Genomic DNA, 22,171 nt, shown 5'->3' with positions numbered 1-22,171 from the left:
AGCCCTGCCATGCAGAGACAACCTACACTTGGCAAACGTGCCATGGAGAGACAACCTTACACCTCCATGCAGCAGGTGTGCAGTGCAGAGACAACCTCACACATGAACACAGCGACCGTGCCTTGCAGAGACAACCGTACACCTGCATGTCGTGACCGTGCCATGCAGACACATCCTCACCTACAAGCAGTGACTCTGCAATGCAGAAACTACCTCACACTTACACGCAGGGACCGTGCAATGAAGAGACAACGTCACACCTACACGCGGCAACTGTGCCATGCAGAGACAGCCTCACACCTATACGCAGAGACCATGCAATGAAGAGACAACCTCACACCTACATGCAGCGACTGTGCAATGCAGAGACCGCCTCACACCTACACACAGAAGCTCTGCCATACAGAGACAACCTACACTTGGCAAACTTGCCATGGAGAGACAACCTCACACCTCCATGCAGCAAGTGTGCAGTGCAGAGACAACCTCACACCTATACACAGCCACTGTGCCTCGCAGAGACAACTGTTCACCTACATGTCGTGACTGTGCCATGCAGAGACATCGTCACCTAGAAGAAGTGACTGTGCAATGCAGAAACTACCTCACACTTACACGCAGGGACCATGCAATGAAGAGACAACGTCACACCTACACGCGGCAGCCGTGCCGTGCAGAAACAGCCTCACACCTACCTACGGGGACTGTGCAATGAAGAGACAACCTTACACCTACACGCGGCAACCGTGCCGTGCAGAAACAGCCTCACACCTAAACGCAGGGACAGTACAATGAAGAGACAACCTTACACCTACATGCAGCGACTGTGCAATGCAGGGACAGCCTCACACCTAAATGCATGGACCGTGCAATGAAGAGACAACCACACACTTACATGCAGCGACTGTGCAGAAACAGCCTCACACCTAAATGCAGGGACAGTGCAATGCAGAGACAACCACACACCTACATGCAGCGACTGTGCAATGCAGAGACAGCCTCACACTTACACGCAGGGACCGTGCAATGAAGAGACAACCTCACACCTACATGCGGCAACCGTGCCGTGCAGAGACAGCTCACACCTACATGCAGGAACCGTGCAATGCAGAGACAGCCTCACACCTACATGCAGCGACTGTGCAATGCAGAGACAGCCTCACACCTAAACGCAGGGGCAGTGCAATGAAGAGACAGCTTCACACCTACATGCAGTGACTGTGCAGTGCAGAGACAGCCTCACACCTACATGCAGGAACCGTGCAATGAAGAGACAACCTCACACCTACATGCAGCGACTGTGCAATGCAGAGACAGCCTCACACCTAAACGCAGGGACAGTGCAATGAAGAGACAACCTCACACCTACATGCAGCGACTGTGCAATGCAGAGAGAGCCTCACACGTAAACGCAGGGACAGTGCAATGAAGAGACCACCTTACACCAAATGCAGCGACTGTGCAATGCAGAGACAGTCTCACACCTACATGCAGCGACTGTGCAATGCAGAGACAGCCTCACACCTACATGCAGCGACTGTGCAATGCAGAGACAGCCTCACACTTACACGCAGGGACCGTGCAATGAAGAGACAACCTCACACCTACATGCGGCAACCGTGCCGTGCAGAAACAGCCTCACACCTACCCGCGGGAACCATGCAATGAAGAGACAGGCTCACACCTACATGCAGCGACTGTGCAATGCAGAGACAGCCTCACACCTACATGCAGGAAATGTGCAATGAAGAGACAACCTTACACCTACATGCAGCGACTGTGCAATGCAGAGACAGCCTCACACCTACATGCAGGAACCGTGCATTGAAGAGACAGCCTCACACCTACATGCAGGAACCGTGCATTGAAGAGACAGCCTCACACCTACATGCAGGAACCGTGCAATGAAGAGACAGCCTCACACCTCAATGCAGGAACCGTGCAATGAAGAGACAACCTTACACCTACATGCAGCGACTGTGCAATGCAGAGACAGCCTCACACCTGCATGCAGGAACCGTGCAATGAAGAGACAGCCTCACACCTACATGCAGCGACTGTGCAATGCAGAGACAGCCTCACACCTGCATGCAGGAACCGTGCAATGAAGAGACAACCTCACACCTACATGCGGCAACCGTGCCGTGCAGAAACAACCTCACACCAACCCGCGGGGACCATGCAATGAAGAGATAGCCTCACACCTACATGCAGCGACTGTGCAATGCAGAGACAGCCTCACACCTACATGCAGCGACTGTGCAATGCAGAGACAGCCTCACACCTACATGCAGCGACTGTGCAATGCAGAGACAGCCTCACACCTAAACGCAGGGGCAGTGCAATGAAGAGACACCCTCACACCTACATGCAGCGACTGTGCAATGCAGAGACAGCCTCACACCTACATGCGGGAACCGTGTAATGCAGAGACAGCCTCACACCTACATGCAGCGACTGTGCAATGAAGAGACAACCTCACACCTACATGCAGCGACTGTGCAATGCAGAGACAGCCTCACACCTACATGCGGGAACTGTGTAATGCAGAGACAGCCTCACACCTACATGCAGCGACTGTGCAATGAAGAGACAACCTCACACCTACATGCAGCGACTGTGCAATGCAGAGACAGCGTCACACCTAAACGCAGGGACAGTGCAATAAAGAGACAACCTTACACCTACATGCAGCAACTGTGCAATGCAGAGACAGCCTCACACCTACATGCAGCGACTGTGCAATGCAGAGACAGCCTCACACTTACACGCAGGGACCGTACAATGAAGAGACAACGTCACACCTACACGCGGCAGCCGTGCCGTGCAGAAACAGCCTCACACCTACCTACGGGGACTGTGCAATGAAGAGACAACCTTACACCTACACGCGGCAACCGTGCCGTGCAGAAACAGCCTCAAACCTAAACGCAGGGACAGTACAATGAAGAGACAACCTTACACCTACATGCAGCGACTGTGCAATGCAGGGACAGCCTCACACCTAAATGCATGGACCGTGCAATGAAGAGACAACCACACACTTACATGCAGCGACTGTGCAGAAACAGCCTCACACCTAAATGCAGGGACAGTGCAATGCAGAGACAACCACACACCTACATGCAGCGACTGTGCAATGCAGAGACAGCCTCACACTTACACGCAGGGACCGTGCAATGAAGAGACAACCTCACACCTACATGCGGCAACCGTGCCGTGCAGAGACAGCCTCACACCTAAACGCAGGGACAGTGCAATGAAGAGACAACCTCACACCTACATGCAGCGACTGTGCAATGTAGCGAGAGCCTCACACGTAAACGCAGGGACAGTGCAATGAAGAGACAACCTTACACCTACATGCAGCGACTGTGCAATGCAGAGACAGCCTCACACCTACATGCAGCGACTGTGCAATGCAGAGACAGCCTCACACCTACATGCAGCGACTGTGCAATGCAGAGACAGCCTCACACTTACACGCAGGGACCGTGCAATGAAGAGACAACCTCACACCTACATGCGGCAACCGTGCCGTGCAGAAACAGCCCCACACCTACCCGCGGGAACCATGCAATGAAGAGACAGGCTCACACCTACATGCAGCGACTGTGCAATGCAGAGACAGCCTCACACCTACATGCAGGAAACGTGCAATGAAGAGACAACCTTACACCTACATGCAGCGACTGTGCAATGCAGAGACAGCCTCACACCTACATGCAGGAACCGTGCATTGAAGAGACAGCCTCACACCTACATGCAGGAACCGTGCAATGCAGAGACAGCCTCACACCTAAATGCAGGAACCGTGCAATGAAGAGACAACCTTACACCTACATGCAGCGACTGTGTAATGCAGAGACAACCTCACACCTACATGCAGCGACTGTGCAATGCAGAGACAGCGTCACACCTAAACGCAGGGACAGTGCAATGAAGAGACAACCTCACACCTACATGCAGCGACTGTGCAATGCAGAGACAGCCTCACACCTACATGCAGCGACTGTGCAATGCAGAGACAGCCTCACACTTACACGCAGGGACCGTGCAATGAAGAGACAACCTCACACCTACATGCGGCAACCGTGCCGTGCAGAAACAGCCTCACACCTACCCGCGTGGACCATGCAATGAAGAGATAGCCTCACACCTACATGCAGCGACTGTGCAATGAAGAGACCGCCTCACACCTACATGCAGCGACTGTGCAATGAAGAGACCGCCTCACACCTACATGCAGCGACTGTGCAATGCAGAGACAGCCTCACACCTACATGCAGCGACTGTGCAATGCAGAGACAGCCTCACATCTACATGCAGCGACTGTGCAATGCAGAGACAGCCTCACACCTACATGCAGCGACTGTGCAATGCAGAGACAGCCTCACACCTACATGCAGCGACTGTGCAATGCAGAGACAGCCTCACACCTACATGCAGGAACCATGGAATGCAGAGACAGCCACACACCTACATGCAGGAACCGTGCAATGAAGAGACAACCTCACACCTACATGCAGCGACTGTGCAATGAAGAGACAACCTCACACCTACATGCAGCGACTGTGCAATGAATAGACAACCTTACACCTACATGCAACGACTGTGCAATGCAGAGACAGCCTCACACCTACATGCAGCGACTGTGCAATGCAGAGACAACCTTACACCTACATGCAACGACTGTGCAATGCAGAGACAGCCTCACACCTACATGCAACGACTGTGTAATGCAAGACAGCCTCACACCTAAACGCAGGGACAGTGCAATGAAGAGACAACCTCACACCTACATGCAGCGACTGTGCAATGCAGAGACAGCCTCACACCTAAACGCAGGGGCAGTGCAATGAAGAGACAACCTTACACCTACATGCAACGACTGTGCAATGCAGAGACAGCCTCACACCTACATGCAGCGACTGTGCAATGCAGAGACAGCCTCACACCTACATGCAGCGACTGTGCAATGCAGAGACAGCCTCACACCTAAACGCAGGGACAGTGCAATGAAGAGACAACCTTACACCTACATGCAACGACTGTGCAATGCAGAGACAGCCTCACACCTACATGCAGCGACTGTGCAATGCAGAGACAGCCTCACACCTAAACGCAGGGACAGTGCAATGAAGATACAACCTTACACCTACATGCAACGACTGTGCAATGCAGAGACAGCCTCACACCTACATGCGGAAACCGTGTAATGCAGAGACAGCCTCACACCTACATGCAGCGACTGTGCAATGAAGAGACAACCTCACACCTACATGCAGCGACTGTGCTTTGCAGAGACAGCCTCACACCTACACGCAGGGACAGGGCAATGCAGAGACAGCCTCACACCTAAACGCCGGGACAGTGCAATGAAGAGACAACCTTACACCTACATGCAGCGACTGTGCAATGAAGAGACAACCTTACACCTACATGCAGCGACTGTGCAATGAAGAGACAACCTCACACCTACATGCAGCGACTGTGCAATGAAGAGACAGCCTCACACCTACACGCAGGGACAGTGCAATGCAGAGACAGCCTCACACCTGAACGCTGGGACAGTGCAATGAAGAGACAACCTTACACCTACATGCAGCGACTGTGCTTTGCAGAGACAGCCTCACACCTAAACGCAGAGACAGTGCAATGAAGAGACAACCTTACACCTACATGCAGCAACTGTGCAATGCAGAGACAACCTCACACCTACATGCAGCGACTGTGCAATGAAGAGACAACCTCACACCTACATGCAGCGACTGTGCAATGAATAGATAACCTTACACCTACATGCAACGACTGTGCAATGCAGAGACAGCCTCACACCTACATGCAGCGACTGTGCAATGCAGAGACAACCTTACACCTACATGCAACGACTGTGCAATGCAGAGACAGCCTCACACCTACATGCAACGACTGTGTAATGCAGAGACAGCCTCACACCTAAACGCAGGGACAGTGCAATGAAGAGACAACCTCACACCTACATGCAGCGACTGTGCAATGCAGAGACAGCCTCACACCTAAACGCAGGGGCAGTGCAATGAAGAGACAACCTTACACCTACATGCAACGACTGTGCAATGCAGAGACAGCCTCACACCTACATGCAGCGACTGTGCAATGCAGAGACAGCCTCACACCTAAACGCAGGGACAGTGCAATGAAGAGACAACCTTACACCTACATGCAACGACTGTGCAATGCAGAGACAGCCTCACACCTACATGCAGCGACTGTGCAATGCAGAGACAGCCTCACACCTAAACGCAGGGACAGTGCAATGAAGATACAACCTTACACCTACATGCAACGACTGTGCAATGCAGAGACAGCCTCACACCTACATGCGGAAACCGTGTAATGCAGAGACAGCCTCACACCTACATGCAGCGACTGTGCAATGAAGAGACAACCTCACACCTACATGCAGCGACTGTGCTTTGCAGAGACAGCATCACACCTACACGCAGGGACAGGGCAATGCAGAGACAGCCTCACACCTAAACGCCGGGACAGTGCAATGAAGAGACAACCTTACACCTACATGCAGCGACTGTGCAATGAAGAGACAACCTTACACCTACATGCAGCGACTGTGCAATGAAGAGACAACCTCACACCTACATGCAGCGACTGTGCAATGAAGAGACAGCCTCACACCTACACGCAGGGACAGTGCAATGCAGAGACAGCCTCACACCTGAACGCTGGGACAGTGCAATGAAGAGACAACCTTACACCTACATGCAGCGACTGTGCTTTGCAGAGACAGCCTCACACCTAAACGCAGAGACAGTGCAATGAAGAGACAACCTTACACCTACATGCAGCAACTGTGCAATGCAGAGACAGCCTCACACCTAAACGCAGGGACAGTGCAATGAAGAGACAACCACACAACTACATGCAGCGACTGTGCTTTGCAGAGACGAGCTCACACCGACTGGTGATGACTGTGCCACAACAGACAAGCTCAGTCCTACACTCCTCGATGAGCGTGCCATGCACCTACATGTGGTGACCGTTGTGCAAAGGCAGTCTCGCTCCCACACGCCGTGAGTGTGCTATATAGAGACAGCCTCACACCGCTATTCTGGTTAGGAGGCTCAACGGCAGAGGAAGGGCACAGAACAAGGCCCGAGAATCATGCAGCTAGGCGGATACAGAAAAGCCTCTCAGAACATTGAAAAATTACATTTCTAGGAAATACGAGGACAGAGAAATAAACAAAATTCCGGCAAACGAGGTAGTTGTGATGCCAAGTGAAAAGATGAGTTGCTAGGAAACCGAACATAGTAGCGAATAGACACATCTCTTGGGCCTGTACGGTTATCAGGGAATGCTTTTTCCTGTGGATGGTGGGAGAGAGAGGGCAGATTGTTGTTTCAGGACTTGCAGTGAAAGCAAGACGTGCAATGAAGAGACAGCCTCATACCTACATGCAGCGACCTTGCAGTGCAGAGACAGCCTCACACCTACATGCAGGAACCGTGCAATGACGAGACAGCCTCACACCTACATGGAGCGACTGTGCAATGCAGAGACAGCCTCACACCTACATGCAGGAACCGTGCAATGAAGAGACAACGTCACACCTACATGCGGCATCCGTGCAGAAACAGCCTCACACCTAAATGCAGGGACAGTGCAATGAAGAGACAACCACACACCTACATGCAGCGACTGTGCAATGCAGAGACAGCCTCACACTTACATGCAGAGACCGTGCAATGAAGAGACAACATCACACCTACATGCGGCAACCGTGCCGTGCAGTGCAGAGACAGCCTCACACCTACATGCAGGAACCGTGCAATGAAGAGACAACCTTATACCTACATGCAGCGACTGTGCAATGCAGAGACAGCCTCACACCTAAACGCAGGGACAGTGCAATGAAGTGACAACCTCACACCTACATGCAGCGACTGTGCAATGCAGAGACATCCTCGCACCTAAACGCAGGGACAGTGCAATGAAGAGACAACCTTACACCTACATGCAGCGACTGTGCAATGCAGAGACAGCCTCACACCTACATGCAGCGACTGTGCAATGCAGAGACAGCCTCACACTTACACGCAGGGACCGTGCAATGAAGAGACAACCTCACACCTACATGCGGCAACCGTGCCGTGCAGACACAGCCTCACACCTACCCGCGGGGACCATGCAATGCAGAGACACCCTCACACCTACATGCAGCAACTGTGCAATGCAGAGACAGCCTCACACCTACATACAGCGACTGTGCAATGCAGAGTCAGCCTCACACCTAAACGCAGGGACAGTGCAATGAAGAGACAAACTCACACCTACGTGCAGCGACTGTGCAATGCAGAGACTGCCTCACACTTACATGCAGGAACTGTGCAATGAAGAGACAGCCTCACACCTACATGCAGCGACTGTGCAATGCAGAGACAGCCTCACATCTGCATGCAGGAACCGTGCGATGAAGAGGCAACTTCACACCTACATGCAGCGACTGTGCAATGCAGAGACAGCCTCACACCTACATGCAGCAACCGTGCAATGAAGAGACAACCTTACACCTACATGCAGCGACTGTGCAATGCAGAGACAGCCTCACACCTACATGCAGGAACCGTGCAATGAAGAGACAACCTTACACCTACATGCAGCGACTGCAATGAAGAGACAACCTTACACCTACATGCAGCGACTGTGCAATGCAGAGACAGCCTCACACCTAAACGCAGGGACAGTGCAATGAAGAGACAACCACACACCTACATGCTGCGACTGTGCTTTGCAGAGACAGCCTCACACTTAAACGTAGGGACAGTGCAATGCAGAGACAGCCTCACACTTAAACGCAGGGACAGTGCAATGAAGAGACAATCTCACACCTACATGCAGCGACTGTGCTTTGCAGAGACGAGCTCACACCGACTGGTGGTGACTGTGCCACAACAGACAAGCTCAGTCCTACACTCCTCGATGAGCGTGCCATGCACCTACATGTGGTGACCGTCGTGCAAAGGCAGTCTCGCTCCCACACGCCGTGAGTGTGCTATATAGTGTCAGCCTCACACCGCTACTCTGGTTAGGAGGCTCAACGGCAGAGGAAGGGCACAGAACAAGGCCCGAGAATCACGCAGCTAGGCGGATACAGAAAAGCCTCTCAGAACATTGAAAAATTACATTTCTAGGAAATACGAGGACAGAGAAATAAACAAAATTCCGGCAAACGAGGTAGTTGTGATGCCAACTGAAAAGATGAGTTGCTAGGAAACCGAACATAGTAGCGAATAGACACATCTCTTGGGCCTGTACGGTGATCAGTGAATGTTTTTTCCTGTGGATGGTGGGAGAGAGAGGGCAGATTGTTGTTTCAGGACATGCAGTGAAAGCAAGACGTGGATCTAAAAAAAAAAGTGACTATCAAGTTATTTTATTGAGCTGGTACAGAAGAATTTCTCGCACTTGTATGGAGTGGTCTCTATAAAAGTGACACAGTGTGACTTATAAAAACATGGTCTTTTGGGCACAGAACAGTCAGAGATGAGGTAACAGCATCCCTACACTGACTGTGGTACCTGTGATACTTCATAACCCCTGGTCTGTACTGAAGCCCATTACTAGGATGAAGTGTATTGACGAGATTTTAAAGGAGGAGCAGCTTTTGAACGGGGCCTCAAGCGTGGGTGCCCTGAAAGGTGCTGTTGAGATGGTGGGTGGTTGTGTGTGCCTGCTGGGCTGAGGACGGCTGCTTTGGACTGGTCGACCACGGATCCCCGCTGTATTTGCATTTAGGCAGGGATGTTGCAGGTACCATAATGCTAACGGCCTTGCTCCATCCTGTGTGATGGATCAGTGTTTACAGTGTGGGAGCCTCCATAGTGGACCATGCCATGCACAGAGACCCATATCAATTAAGTTATATAAGATCTGTAGGGGGGGGCACATGGGGACCTGACTCTGGGCTGTGGCATTATTGCAGTAGTATGTAAATTTCCCCACTGTATTTGGGGGTGTCATTTTTGGTTAAATTCTCCTGCTTGATTAATATTCATGTGACCCCGTAAGAGAGAGTGGCTCCTCTATCCTCTTGCCTTACAGGTGGTCAGAAGGAAATAGAACATAATTTACCCCCTCCCAATCCCTCTCCCCCCTAACCCCCCCCCCCCCCACAAGCCTTCACGTTGCTGGCAGATGCAGTAATCCAGTTCTGCATTATGAGATGGTTCTCATTCCAGTGGATGAGTGCCATGCCCTGGTGTGTTCTCTAACTATGACCCCCTCCCCCATTGAGAGACTAGATCCAAGTAGACTGTCTCACTGACTAAAAGTGAAATATTTGCAAGAAAAGGACCTGTGGTGAACATTCAGAGAGCAGTGTCTCACAGACCTACGTCACTCACACAAGAGGCTGACATACATCACCTCATTCCAGCCCAAGAGGCCCTCTGACCCTGGAATTGGGTTTTTGTCACAGTCCTCCCCGTTCATGGGATTCGGGTACTCCTCTCTTAGGGGTTCCACACTTTCCGTATCGGACCCTCAGGGGGTTTTACACCTTCCCTAGGGTTGCAGGCACAGAAATGCCTCTGAGGCCATGTGGGAAACTAAGTCCTATGTGTCCCACATGGTTTGATCACATGGATTGGGTAAGCCTCTGGACACTGTGGAACTGTGGCTAAGAGCGCTATGTCTGATGCGGGCCCACTGCCTGGCTCTCTCAGTGATGTCAGCCCCATGATGTGCATACATCATCCACTTATGCTTGCAGAAATCCAGTGGTTGAATACACTGTTTCTGCATCCCACCACAGCCCCTCGTGTTTAGCCTCACTCTTGGCCGTTGAGATGGCTCAAGATCAGCTGTATTATTACGATTTCCATAGGATCAGGGAATACCAAGTAATCAGGGTTTCATGTTCTGGATGAGAAATATCTTTTTATGCATTTAAGCTTTCTCCTTTTTTACTTATTTCAGAGCAAATTCTTGAAACAATATTATCTAATATGTTCAAATTGGAGGTCTCACTGTGCTTTTGCCACCATTAAAATTTGCACTTTCTCCCTTGAATTTTTTAATTGAAACCCTAGAGTTGCTTCCTGGGTTTCCCACACTGTGCTGCGTCTGTTCTTGTTTTACTCTTGAAGGTGATGCTTCGTCTACCAGCGATTCCTTTGTAGGTTTTGTCTAAGATTTTCTCCCCCGCGGAAAGAAGAAATCAGTATCTCCCCCCTCCTCTTTCACTTTGGATATTTACATGCATGTTTGCTGTGACTGCAGTTCAGCCTTTTTTTGATCCATTATTTGCATACAGAACAGGGCCACAATAAGATGGCTGCCAAATGTAATCAGGTCACCTATGTGGCGTATGGAGGCTAACATGCATGTTAGCAGAGGGAAATACCTCTTGTTTATATCCTTACTCCTGCAGGGTAAACAGTGGGCTGTGCATGTCTAAGTTTCAGTTCCCTGCTAATAGGTTTGGGCCTGAAGAGCCTGTAGCCTCTGTTTAATGTGGGTTTTTTGCCTCCTCCTTACGTGGAACACTCACAGCATCTACGAGTGGGTTGTCATTCTGCGTTGTATGTGCTGGTCAGGTTTTGGTTTAAACATCATCGCGTCTCTCAGTTCAGCTCCCTTCTGTCCCGTTGCTCACCCATAAAGTAGGGGTAAGTAGACCAAAGTATTTACCCTTTTTGTCCAAAGGGGCTTCCTTCTCGCTACTCTTGCTGAAGTTGACCTGTGCGCCCCAAATCTATTATGATGCCGAGAATAATTCAGCCATCCTCAAAGATGGCTGGTCATATCCCCTCCTAGGTAGTACTGTTAATAAAGTATTTCAGCACGTTCTTTGCTCTTACCAAGCGTGAACCTGATTCACAAAGGTAAACTTAGACCAAAAGTGTACTACGAGTAAAGATGGACTTTTGGCCTAAGTTTAGACTTTTGGTCTAAGTTTAGACTTATGGTCTGTTTACCTTTGTGAATCGGGCCCTGTGTTTTCAAGACTTTTTGAATGTCTTCTGTCATCAACAAGAAGGAGTTTATTAATCTTTTTTTTAACCCAATACTCTAAAGGAAACACACATTAAAGTGTGCACTGCATTGGAAAATCAAGTTTGATGTTGTAATAAGTCTCACTTTTTTCATGCAGGTTGAACTGTAAGATGTCATGAAATAGTCAGGAAACGAGTTTTTGATAAACGTGAAAATCTTATATATAACATCATATTCCTTCGATTTCTGCAGGAACCACCGCACTCCGAGGTCTCGTATTTCAAAATCCTTTATTTGGGCTCCGTTCAATTCGTCTACACCATAAAACCACTCACCGTACGCGTTTCGGTCACAACGACCTTGATCACAGGCATTTCAGGTCAAGGGCTCTGGTTTTGTATTTATGTGCCACAAAACCACATTTTAACACCACATATTCATAATTACACCTTTAAACTCCTCATCTCCACTTCAAAATTAAACAAAAAATATATATATAACCATTTAGGACTTCTACATAATCTCTAAATAAACTTCGATATAATCATAGACACATTGTGCTCTTGCTGCAGCATTCTGGGAATTGTAGTTGTCACCAGACAACCGCAATTTATGAATATATTATTCTTACTCTCATTAATTCATCTCATCAGTATTCTCTAAATTATGTGTATCTCTGACATTATATATGTTTTAGAACCTAAATTAAAAAGAAAAAAAAAACCCTAACATCGTCAATCAAACTGAATATTGTGTGCTAAGGATCCTATATAGAACGTACGGCATTTCTCTAATTTAGGCATTGAACAATTACAGGTGTACAAATAATTCCTCATCCTGATTCATTCCCAAAGGGGTCAGGGTACAAATCTCTAAAATATGTCTTGACTCTAATTGTCGCAGTTTTCTTTCTCTATCCCCTCTCCGCTCATTAATGGGAACATGGTTGATTGCATAAAAGATCATTGTTTTCCATTGGCTGTCATGTACTTGCTCCATATGTTTGGCTGTAGCATAGCTTCTGTCTGTGTTTATGGTGGCTCGAATGTGTTCTAATATTCGTTTTTCGGTTTCACATATGGTGCTCCGTACATGTTTCAAACCACAGGGGCATTCGATAACATAAACTGTAAAACGACTCTTGCAGGTAACATGTTGTTTAATACGCTTTATGACTAATTACCAATGGTATATTCTTTACTATTTCTCGCAATTCTGCACGCTTTATAGATGCCACATTTCCAGAAGCCAGGTTTTTGAAGCCAATTTCCCTTTTTCTGGGAGCTGAAGTGACTTTTTATTATTCTGTCATGTAAATTTGATGCCCTTCTGAAGGTTATTTTAGGATAATCACCCATGATCTCTCTTACTGTTGACTCCAATTGAAGGAGAGACCAATGTTTCGTTAGAATCTTACGTATCTGAGAAGCATTACTAGAATATGTCGTGATGAATTGTATTTGCTCATCCGATTTCCTTTTAGGCACACAGGAAGTTTTCTGAACTAGTTCCATTCTTGAGACCTTTTCAACTCGCTGTTTTGCCTTATTGATACATTTCCTGGGATATTGTCTGGCAATAAACCTTTCTTCTGAGGCTTTGCGATGTTTATAAAATTCTCTATATTCTGAGCAAATTCTCTTGATTCGTAGAAATTCACCATATGGTATATTCCATTTCGTTTTCGGTGGGTGAAAGCTATTGGCATGTAGCACTGAATTCGTCACAGTGATCTTTCTGTGTAATGTGGTATGTATTGCTCCTTCTTTTATGTAAATTTCACTCTCGTAGTACTTATTTCATAAGTGAATTATAATTTTGCCATGGTGTTGTTCAAAATATTGAAATACTCCTTGAACTCAATTTCTGTACCATCCCAGATCAGGAATAGGTCATCAATGAACCTTAGCCAACTTAACACCTTCTGCTGAAATTCTTCATTTTCTTCTGCCCACGCTATTCTTTGGTCAAACCAACCCATTGTTAGATTCACAAAATTTGGGGAAAAGGAAAAGCCCATGGCTGTTCCTTTTGTTTGTAAGAATAGCTGTTGATCAAACTGGAAGAAGTTATTGGTGAGGCAGATTAATCATCTCTAGGAGCATTTCATTATGTTGGGCAAATTGAATGTTTCATTGAATTAAAATGTGTTTGCATGCCTGAATACCTATTTGATGTTCAATGTTGGTATATAAAGATATCACATCCATTGTTATCAATTTATAAGAATCCTGCAAAGGAATACCTTCTAGATGTCTCAATAGATCTCCTGTGTCCTTCAAGTATGAGTTTAAATTACATGCTGCTGGCGCTAAAAAGAAATCTATGTAATTGGATATGGGTTCCAATAAAGATTGATTTGCTGACACTATTGGCCTCCCTGGGGGATTTTTGGAATGTTTATGGATTTTAGGGAGAAAGTAAATTGTGGGAGTGACAGGAAGTCCTACTGTTAAATATTTTACTTCATCTTGATCAATGAAGCCCTTATCTTTCCAAATCTGTAAATATGATTGGATTCGAACCATCAACTGTTTCGTAGGATTACTTTTTATAGGTTGATAGTAGGTGGTATCTGACAGTTGACGCATTGCTTCCTGTACATAATTATGTTTATTTTGGATTACAACATTCCTGCCTTTATCTGCAGGTTTAATTACGAAGGTTTCATCCATTTCCAAGTCACGAAGGGTTTGTGCTTCTATCGTTGTTAAATTATCTTTACATCAGTTCCATTTTGTTTTATATAAATCATCAACAACTATTTTGGCAAATAAATAAATTTTGTTATCTGCTGGTAATGCTGGACAGAACCTGGATTTTGGTCTTTTTTTGGTTAAGCCTGCTCCTAAAGGTGTTATTACTTCTGATTCATTAACGGGCTCTCCATCCTGTGTGCGATCCAGATTTATTAAAGTCATTAAAGTGTCTTTATCTTGTACCATCAATTCATATGTTGGTGCTGTGGTACTGATTTTACCAGTTTGTTTTGCATCTTTATAAAACTTTGCAAGTTTATTTTACGTATAAATTTATATAAGTCAATGCGTGTCTGTACTAGATCAATATTTATAGCTGGACAAAAGTTTAGGCCTTTCTTTAAGTAAAGACTCTTCTTGTATTGACAATTCTCTATTCAAGAGGTTTATCACATTTAATTCTTGAATAGCATTGCAGTTTTCGATCTGGTATTTCTTTGAATTCCCCCGCTGTCCCCTTCTTGTTAGTTTGTTTTTCTTCTTGCACCCCGACCTCGTCCCCTTCCTCGTCTGCTGATTTGTGGATCTTTTGATTGTTGTTGGAGGGTGAGGCGCATTTGATTTAAAAGTGTGGAATTCGGTTCCTGTAATGTTACACTCCCATCCTCACCTTCACTCGTGTCATTCTCCATGGATAGAGATTCAATGCTTGAATATTCCGATTTTTCAGATTGTGAACAATCGGTTTGGGCTCCCTGTTTAGTACTTTGAAATTTGCGAAACGTAAAGATTCTTCCTTCTGCATAATCCTGTTTGTCTCTGTGGAACTTATATTGCTTTCTTGCTATCACAGTTTCTACATGTTGCTATATTTTTAGACTAAAGTTAGTTTAGTTAAGCTAGTCCTAGTATATTCAATTAAACACTTCTTTCACTTCTTCCTTTTGTGCGCAGGTGCATATCTAGAAAATGACCATAGAAGATATTCCAAATTCAACACTAGAAGGAATTTCTTTAATTGAAAGATATAACCCACCTTTTGCCGAAGCTGGAAGAACAACCACCTTCTCAGTGGCAGCCGCACCAATGCCTTCAGACTGTGGTAAGTATTGTAAAGTATCTATTTATCTTTGTGACTAGTTGCAAAGTACACACCAAGGTCTTGTTGTTACCCAAAGTAGTACAGGAGAAGGTGAAAGCAGGGTGTAGCATCATAGGCAAGGGTTTACAGTGGCGGGTTGGGGCTGCGAGGGGAATGGTAGAGCTTGTAGAGGGGTGGTGTGTGGATTGGTAGCTCTTCAAGAAGTAATCCTGTATCCAGGTAGTTACTCTATGATAAGGTGTTGACTGACAATATGGGTTTCCGGCTCCTTGCAAAGTTGTGAAAGGTTGGAGCCTGGCTGATCTGGACTCTAATGATGCTCCATATCCTTGCAGCATAACAAGAGAGCACCTGGCAACTAGTCTTGCACTGCCTGCATTTCCTGACTTTTAGTCTATTGATGATGCTACTGTATCTGTGTGTGCATGCCCTACTGGACATTGTAATTTCAGGTGCCCGAGTGGACTTACTTATAGATGGGATACCAGTATTTGAAGGTGATACTGGCCAGTAGAGGTGGCCAGTGTGGTTCTCTGAGGATCTGTCCGATCCGGACTCGGAAATCTTGGAGGTTTACTGCTGCACGGAGAAAGCTCTTCAGATTAGTGTGGTGGATCTCTAGTGTACCTTCCAGCAGAGAGCTGCATGTTAAATTGCGAAGTGTAATTAGATGAGGTGGAAATATTGAATTTAGCAGAGTTATATTTTGTTTCAAGCTTTGTTTTGACATCCATCGCAGCTTAAGTGCCTTTGAATTCAGTCCATATCAGATTGGAGGGTGAGTGGTGCAAATGGCAAGCTTCTGTGGCATCTGACTAACCTGGTTTTCTTTGAAAGGGGGTTTGTGTAAGGATTACTGGAGACAAACTTCTCATCCCCACGTTAAAACAAGAATAAGAATGGGTCAAATTTCACACCTCTTTTAGCTCTTGTTGTAATTTGGTAATTTATTTTTCCTGGGGTTTCACCTTTACTACTGAATGCTCACATGATGGAGGATCAGGACAAGGAACGTCAATGTGGGAAGTACTAAAGAGCTGTATTTCTTCAACATGTCCTGCATCACCTTATGGAAGGGGGAGAGGTACTCTGTGTTGAAGGCTCTGATATTTTAGAGAATGAGGACTTCCAAAAAGAGATCTTTGCCACTCTTTGTGAAAACCTGCCAAAAATAGGTGGTATGCTGTATCCCGTTGCTCCCATTTCTTTACTTCCAATTTCCTCTTCCGTCTTTAACTTCTTTCTAGAATGGTTTGACTAGGTAGCCTACCTTTCAGTCTGCCTATTTGTGAGCTAAGGTCTGTACACCGATTGCCTATTGGTTGCTGCCATAAACTTGAGACTTATCAGTAAACTTTCAGAGGACCATTTTCGGACTCTGCTATATTTTTCCCATAAGCCTTCCATTTAAAAACGTTTCTGGAATGTGTTTCTGGAGTGATTAACTGGACCTTGAGAAAGCTTTAAGGAGTGTGCTACTTCATAAGAATAATGCCCTTATTATTATAACTTGATATTCCCATTTTCTGGATGCCACTACCTTCACATTTTCCACATTGTGTACTCCCTAACCACTTCAGCACTCATCCCTCATAGAGAGCCTAGATGGTTCTCTCTTTTACAGTTATAACCATCTCAAGGCCAAGTGGGAATAGACATCCTTGCCTCCTTTGTAACAGCATAAAAAAACTTTCTGTTAGGGCACAGTATCCTTGCTCAGTACACTTGCTGGCATCCAGGAACTCCATCCTCAGCATCCCAAGCCACAGAGTGCCCTGAAACTCCTAAAATAAACATGACCATCCTGCACCAAAAGTTACACCAAGGGCCAGTTTACCTAATTTCTCTCCAAACATAAGCAGCAGTTAAAACTAAGGTGGTCATTATGACCCTGGCGGTCTTCTGACTTCCAGGGCAAAGGTGGTTTCACCGCTAACAGGCTGGTGGTGAAGACCGCCACATTATGAGTGTGGCAGGTTGGCCTCTGCCAACCCGCAACATCTCCGACCCGGTGGTCCACAGAAGACTGCCGGCGGTATTGGGAGCTGCCTTTCCACCAGGGTTTTCGCGGCGGTAGCACTGCCACAAAAACCCTGGCAGAAAGGATACCGATGACAGGGAATCTCTTCTCTCTTCCCTGTCACCGGCAGATGACTCCCGCCCCCCCCTGCAAGCACAGTCCCCTCCTGCCCCCCCATAACCCCCTCCAGGTAGATCGCCCCACCCCCTTCCCTGCATAAATGTACACACATCACGCATACACTCATTCACCAACACTGACATACACGCATGCACTCACATGCATCCATACTCTCATTCACCACAACACTCCTACTCACATGCATACACGCTTACACACTTACATGCATACACACTTACATGCAGACACGCACTCACTTCTACATTCAGACATGCATACAACCACGCATACACATATTTATGCACACTTACATTGCACAAACAACAAAGAACACCCTCCCACCCTCCCCCCATGTCGGATGATAAACTTACCTAGCCCGGGGAGGAGGTCTTCTGTCAGAGAACAGGCGCTTCCACCTCCTGCAGCGCCCCGCCAGCAGGAAACCGCCAGGCCATATTATTGCACATATGTCCTTCTGGCGGGGCGGGGTGGGCCGGTGGTAGAACTGCCCCAGTGCCTCTGACCGCCACCACGACTACTACTGGATTTCCACCTGAAATGTGGCAGAAATCCAGCAGTACCTGTAATATGGTGGTCGGAAGACTGCCAGCACTGGCGGTCTTCTGACGCCCGTGGCTTTAGCGGTCTTGCTCAAAGACCGCCAAAGTCATAATGACCACCTAAGTGTCTTTACTTCTTACTTCTTGCTGGAATTCTTACCTTTGTAGAACTCACTCTATTATTGTAAATAGTGCAAAATCCCTCGGCTTTCTTTTAGTTAATGAGCTTTGGCAAGACCCCCTTATAAAATATTTGGCGAAATGGGCACAATTCTAGCTCTGTTTACTGAAAAACATAAAACACTTTATGCCTGAATAGGAATTCAAACCAGTGTACCAAGCACTGATATTGTGAACTTGTCTCCTAAATATCCTACTAACCTACACTCTGCTGTTTTACATGCTACTGGAGCATTAATGTCCAGTGCCTCTAACAAGATTGCATCGCTCCAGTTCTGCACTCACTAAATTAGCTCCCGGTAGAAGGCAGGTGTAGTTTCATGATGGCTTGCTTAGGTTACAAAGTAGTCCATCAAACGTCTTCAAATTATCTTGTCCGTAAATAGACTGTGTCAGAGGAGAACACAGATTGCTCAGTAAGGAATGTGAAGGATGCATATACATTGTAAGCAACATGCTCTCTTCCAGTCTTTCTCTGTTCATGTCCTTTGGGTCTACAATTTCCTTTCTGCAGAGTTCAGACACATGCCCATTTTCCTCGCTTTCAGCAACACTCTGGATACACTGCTTGGATTATTTTCCTGTGTTTTGAAAAACTTCATAAACAAGTGGGAGTCACACTGCTGTTGAATGGCCTTGGTATATTAAAATTACGAAAGCGGTGTGAGGTAGATATCAAGTGGTACAAGAATGTAGGTTTGTTGCTACAGCTAAACTAGGAGGTGGAGGCAAACGATCTCCAAAGACTTGGAGTAGACAAACTGCAGAGTCTTGATGCCTTACCTGCAATGAAGTAACTTATGGCTATTCCTAGGCTTTTTAGTAGTTCAGTGGATAGGAGTTGAGTCAGAAATCGTGTGATTCTCAGGAATGAAGGAAATCTAACCACAGAGATGGACAAATAAATAGGTTGTCAGGTACCTTTTTGAGTTTCTGACACTGAAACAGCTGGTGCAGCGGCTGCGGCAGGAAGCACAAGCACGGGGGATTCCCCAGGGTCCCACAGTACATGCAGTTTCATTGTATGCGGATGATAATGTTCTGTATGTGCAGGACCTTCAGGCGGATTTGACCTCAAGATTACTCTCAATATTCAGCGTCCTTTCTGGTCTTCTAGTTAACTATGACAAATCATATGCCATTTCGTTTGTGAAGAGTTGTACAGGGCTCACACTACTTTTCAGTGATGCACACATTGAAATGGCACCACACACATGCCACTAGCTCGGTGTCCAAATATACCGTGATGCCCGCGATTTATTGGATGAGAATCTTTTGAGGACAATCACATCCCATAAATCAGATATCTGCTTTTAGATCATATTACCATTATTAATGGCATGAAGATTGCCTCTCACCCTCCTTTGTCACTTTGTGAATTTACCGGTGCTTCTACCTGCCCAAATATTTAAAACACTAAGCACTTTATTAACTGTTTTGATATGGGGCAAAGGATGACCCATAGTCAGCCTGAAAAGCTACAATTGCCAACTGACAAGAGAGGGATGGGTGCCCTGGACTTTAAAGCCTACTGCTTGGCAGGACAGCTGCAGTGGTTGGCCTACTGGTTAGCGGTCCACAACCTGACAGAGGTAGGGTGCCCGATTACTATGCTTAATCAGGGTAAATTACATAGCTTGCTTTGACCTGGTTCCACAACACCCTTGTCCTGTCCAGTTCTACTACATATAGCCCTCGCTTACTGGAAGATGGCCCTCTGCTTTACTTCCCCTTGTGTGCCGTATGCCCTGAATATTCCTCTACATGGTCTCCCTACTTCCTCGGGTATTTTTACATTAAACAGACTACGTCCTTGGGAGCAAGAGGGAGTGACACTGATCGGAACGCTCTTCGAAGGTGGCATCCTTATGTCATACACAGATTTTGTTCATATGCATGGTCTGCCGGAAGCAATAAATTGTGACACATGCCAATAACACCAGTTATATTTGATGCCATTGGGCACCAGACCGTTCTGAACCGGTCACTTCATGACTTTATGCAGATGATACATATTATGGGTGATGGCAGATATCCTAATCAATGGATGTTCAAGGGCCTGCATACTAAACTGATGACACCCATACAGGCCAGGTGGGAAGAAGATCTCACGCGTCCCTTTCAAGATTAGGAACAGGCCTTCCTTTTGGAATACCCGAGCAAGGTCTCTTACAATTCCTGCTTTCAATTTATACAGTTCTCAATTCTACATCGGGCCTACTTCACGCCACACAGACTTCATATGATTTTTTCCACAGTATCATCAGTTTGCCCCCGGTGCCACACCTTAGATGCAGGTTACTGCACATGTTATAGGTCTGTCCTTCCATAGCCTCTGACTGGGCGTAAATCAGGGCTGCCTTATCAGAAATGACTGAATTAGACTACTGGTACACGGCGGACCATTGCATACTTGGACTGTATCCCAGGCCCTAGGGCTCTAGAGTGCTTACAATCTTTACAGACTTAGCATTGTTGCTAGCAAAGCCCCTTCTTACGAGACGCTGGAAGTCCTTAGCGGTGCTTCTTATATCACAATGACGTAAGAAGGTAAAACAACGGGGCTTGGCTGAAAGCGATGCTTTGCGCAGGGAGGAATATACAGGGTTGTGGAATTGGATGCACTATTTGAAGTTTTCACACCTCAAGAAACCCTTGATGACTCATCTTGATAGGGACAAAACACACAAATCTTTCTTATGTACTACGCTCCATGGAATAACGCTGCAACCTTATCCGGAACACTAATACCCCTATGCAATCCAGTTAGAATATGTGATACCACATAACGGAAGGACCTATGAAACATGATACCCTCTTCTGCAGGAATCAATTCCAGATGGGTTACTAGGCTTCACTGCTCTTATCACCACACAAACACATTCACCAAGTAGTACGACATGGGTACAAACTTGCACATGTGACAGTGACAGGGTTGGGGTGAGAAGGTTGGAGTTGATTGTTTATAGTCGAATTTCATTTTGTTACTTGTTGAATACAGTGTATCTTTGCTAACCAATGCTTTGGTGCATGTCTGTAACAGAAAATGCAATAAGGTTTTGTGTTTAAAAAAAAACAAAAACAAAAAAAAAACATTTTGAGCCTGAGTTGGAACAGTAATGAATTTCTGGACTTTAAAAACTCTTCTAAATGGGATAAGTCTGTGAGTACCAGTTGAGGGTATTCAGCGTGTGGTTTAGGCTGATTTTTCTTTTAGTTTAGTCTTTAGGAATACATTTTGTTTTTCTCAAAGACTAAAAAGTTACAGTAATGTGCTCATAATCACGAAAATGGCTAGACATGAGCACACTTTAGAAAGCTTTTATGTTCATCTAGTCTTCAAACTTTTCACTAACTTCTCTGAGTATTATGATTTGAAGAATATATGTACATGTCACTGTATCTAGGGGTGGCTTTTGGTGTGTGTGTGTATCCTCTTGCTAGCTTTACAAATTCAGCTTTGTAGCACAGTCCTGCGCCGAAACTATCT

The 22,171-nt window shown here is 46.5% G+C and overlaps 1 protein-coding gene across 2 annotated transcripts in view; it reads left to right on the top strand.

Moving 5' to 3' along the window:
* Positions 1-22,171, top strand: part of CLIP4 (CAP-Gly domain containing linker protein family member 4) — a 243,447-nt gene that overhangs the window by 32,567 nt on the left and 188,709 nt on the right. For both annotated transcript variants that reach the window (XM_069236201.1, XM_069236200.1), the window contains exon 2: positions 15,654-15,801. In XM_069236201.1, coding sequence (XP_069092302.1) covers positions 15,669-15,801 — 133 coding nt within the window. In that variant the 5' untranslated portion in view covers positions 15,654-15,668. The remainder of the gene's footprint in view (positions 1-15,653; positions 15,802-22,171) is intronic.

Source organism: Pleurodeles waltl, chromosome 5 (genome assembly GCF_031143425.1).
Source record: "Pleurodeles waltl isolate 20211129_DDA chromosome 5, aPleWal1.hap1.20221129, whole genome shotgun sequence".
Lineage (NCBI taxonomy): Eukaryota > Metazoa > Chordata > Amphibia > Caudata > Salamandridae > Pleurodeles > Pleurodeles waltl.
This window is presented reverse-complemented; position numbering and strand designations above follow the sequence as displayed.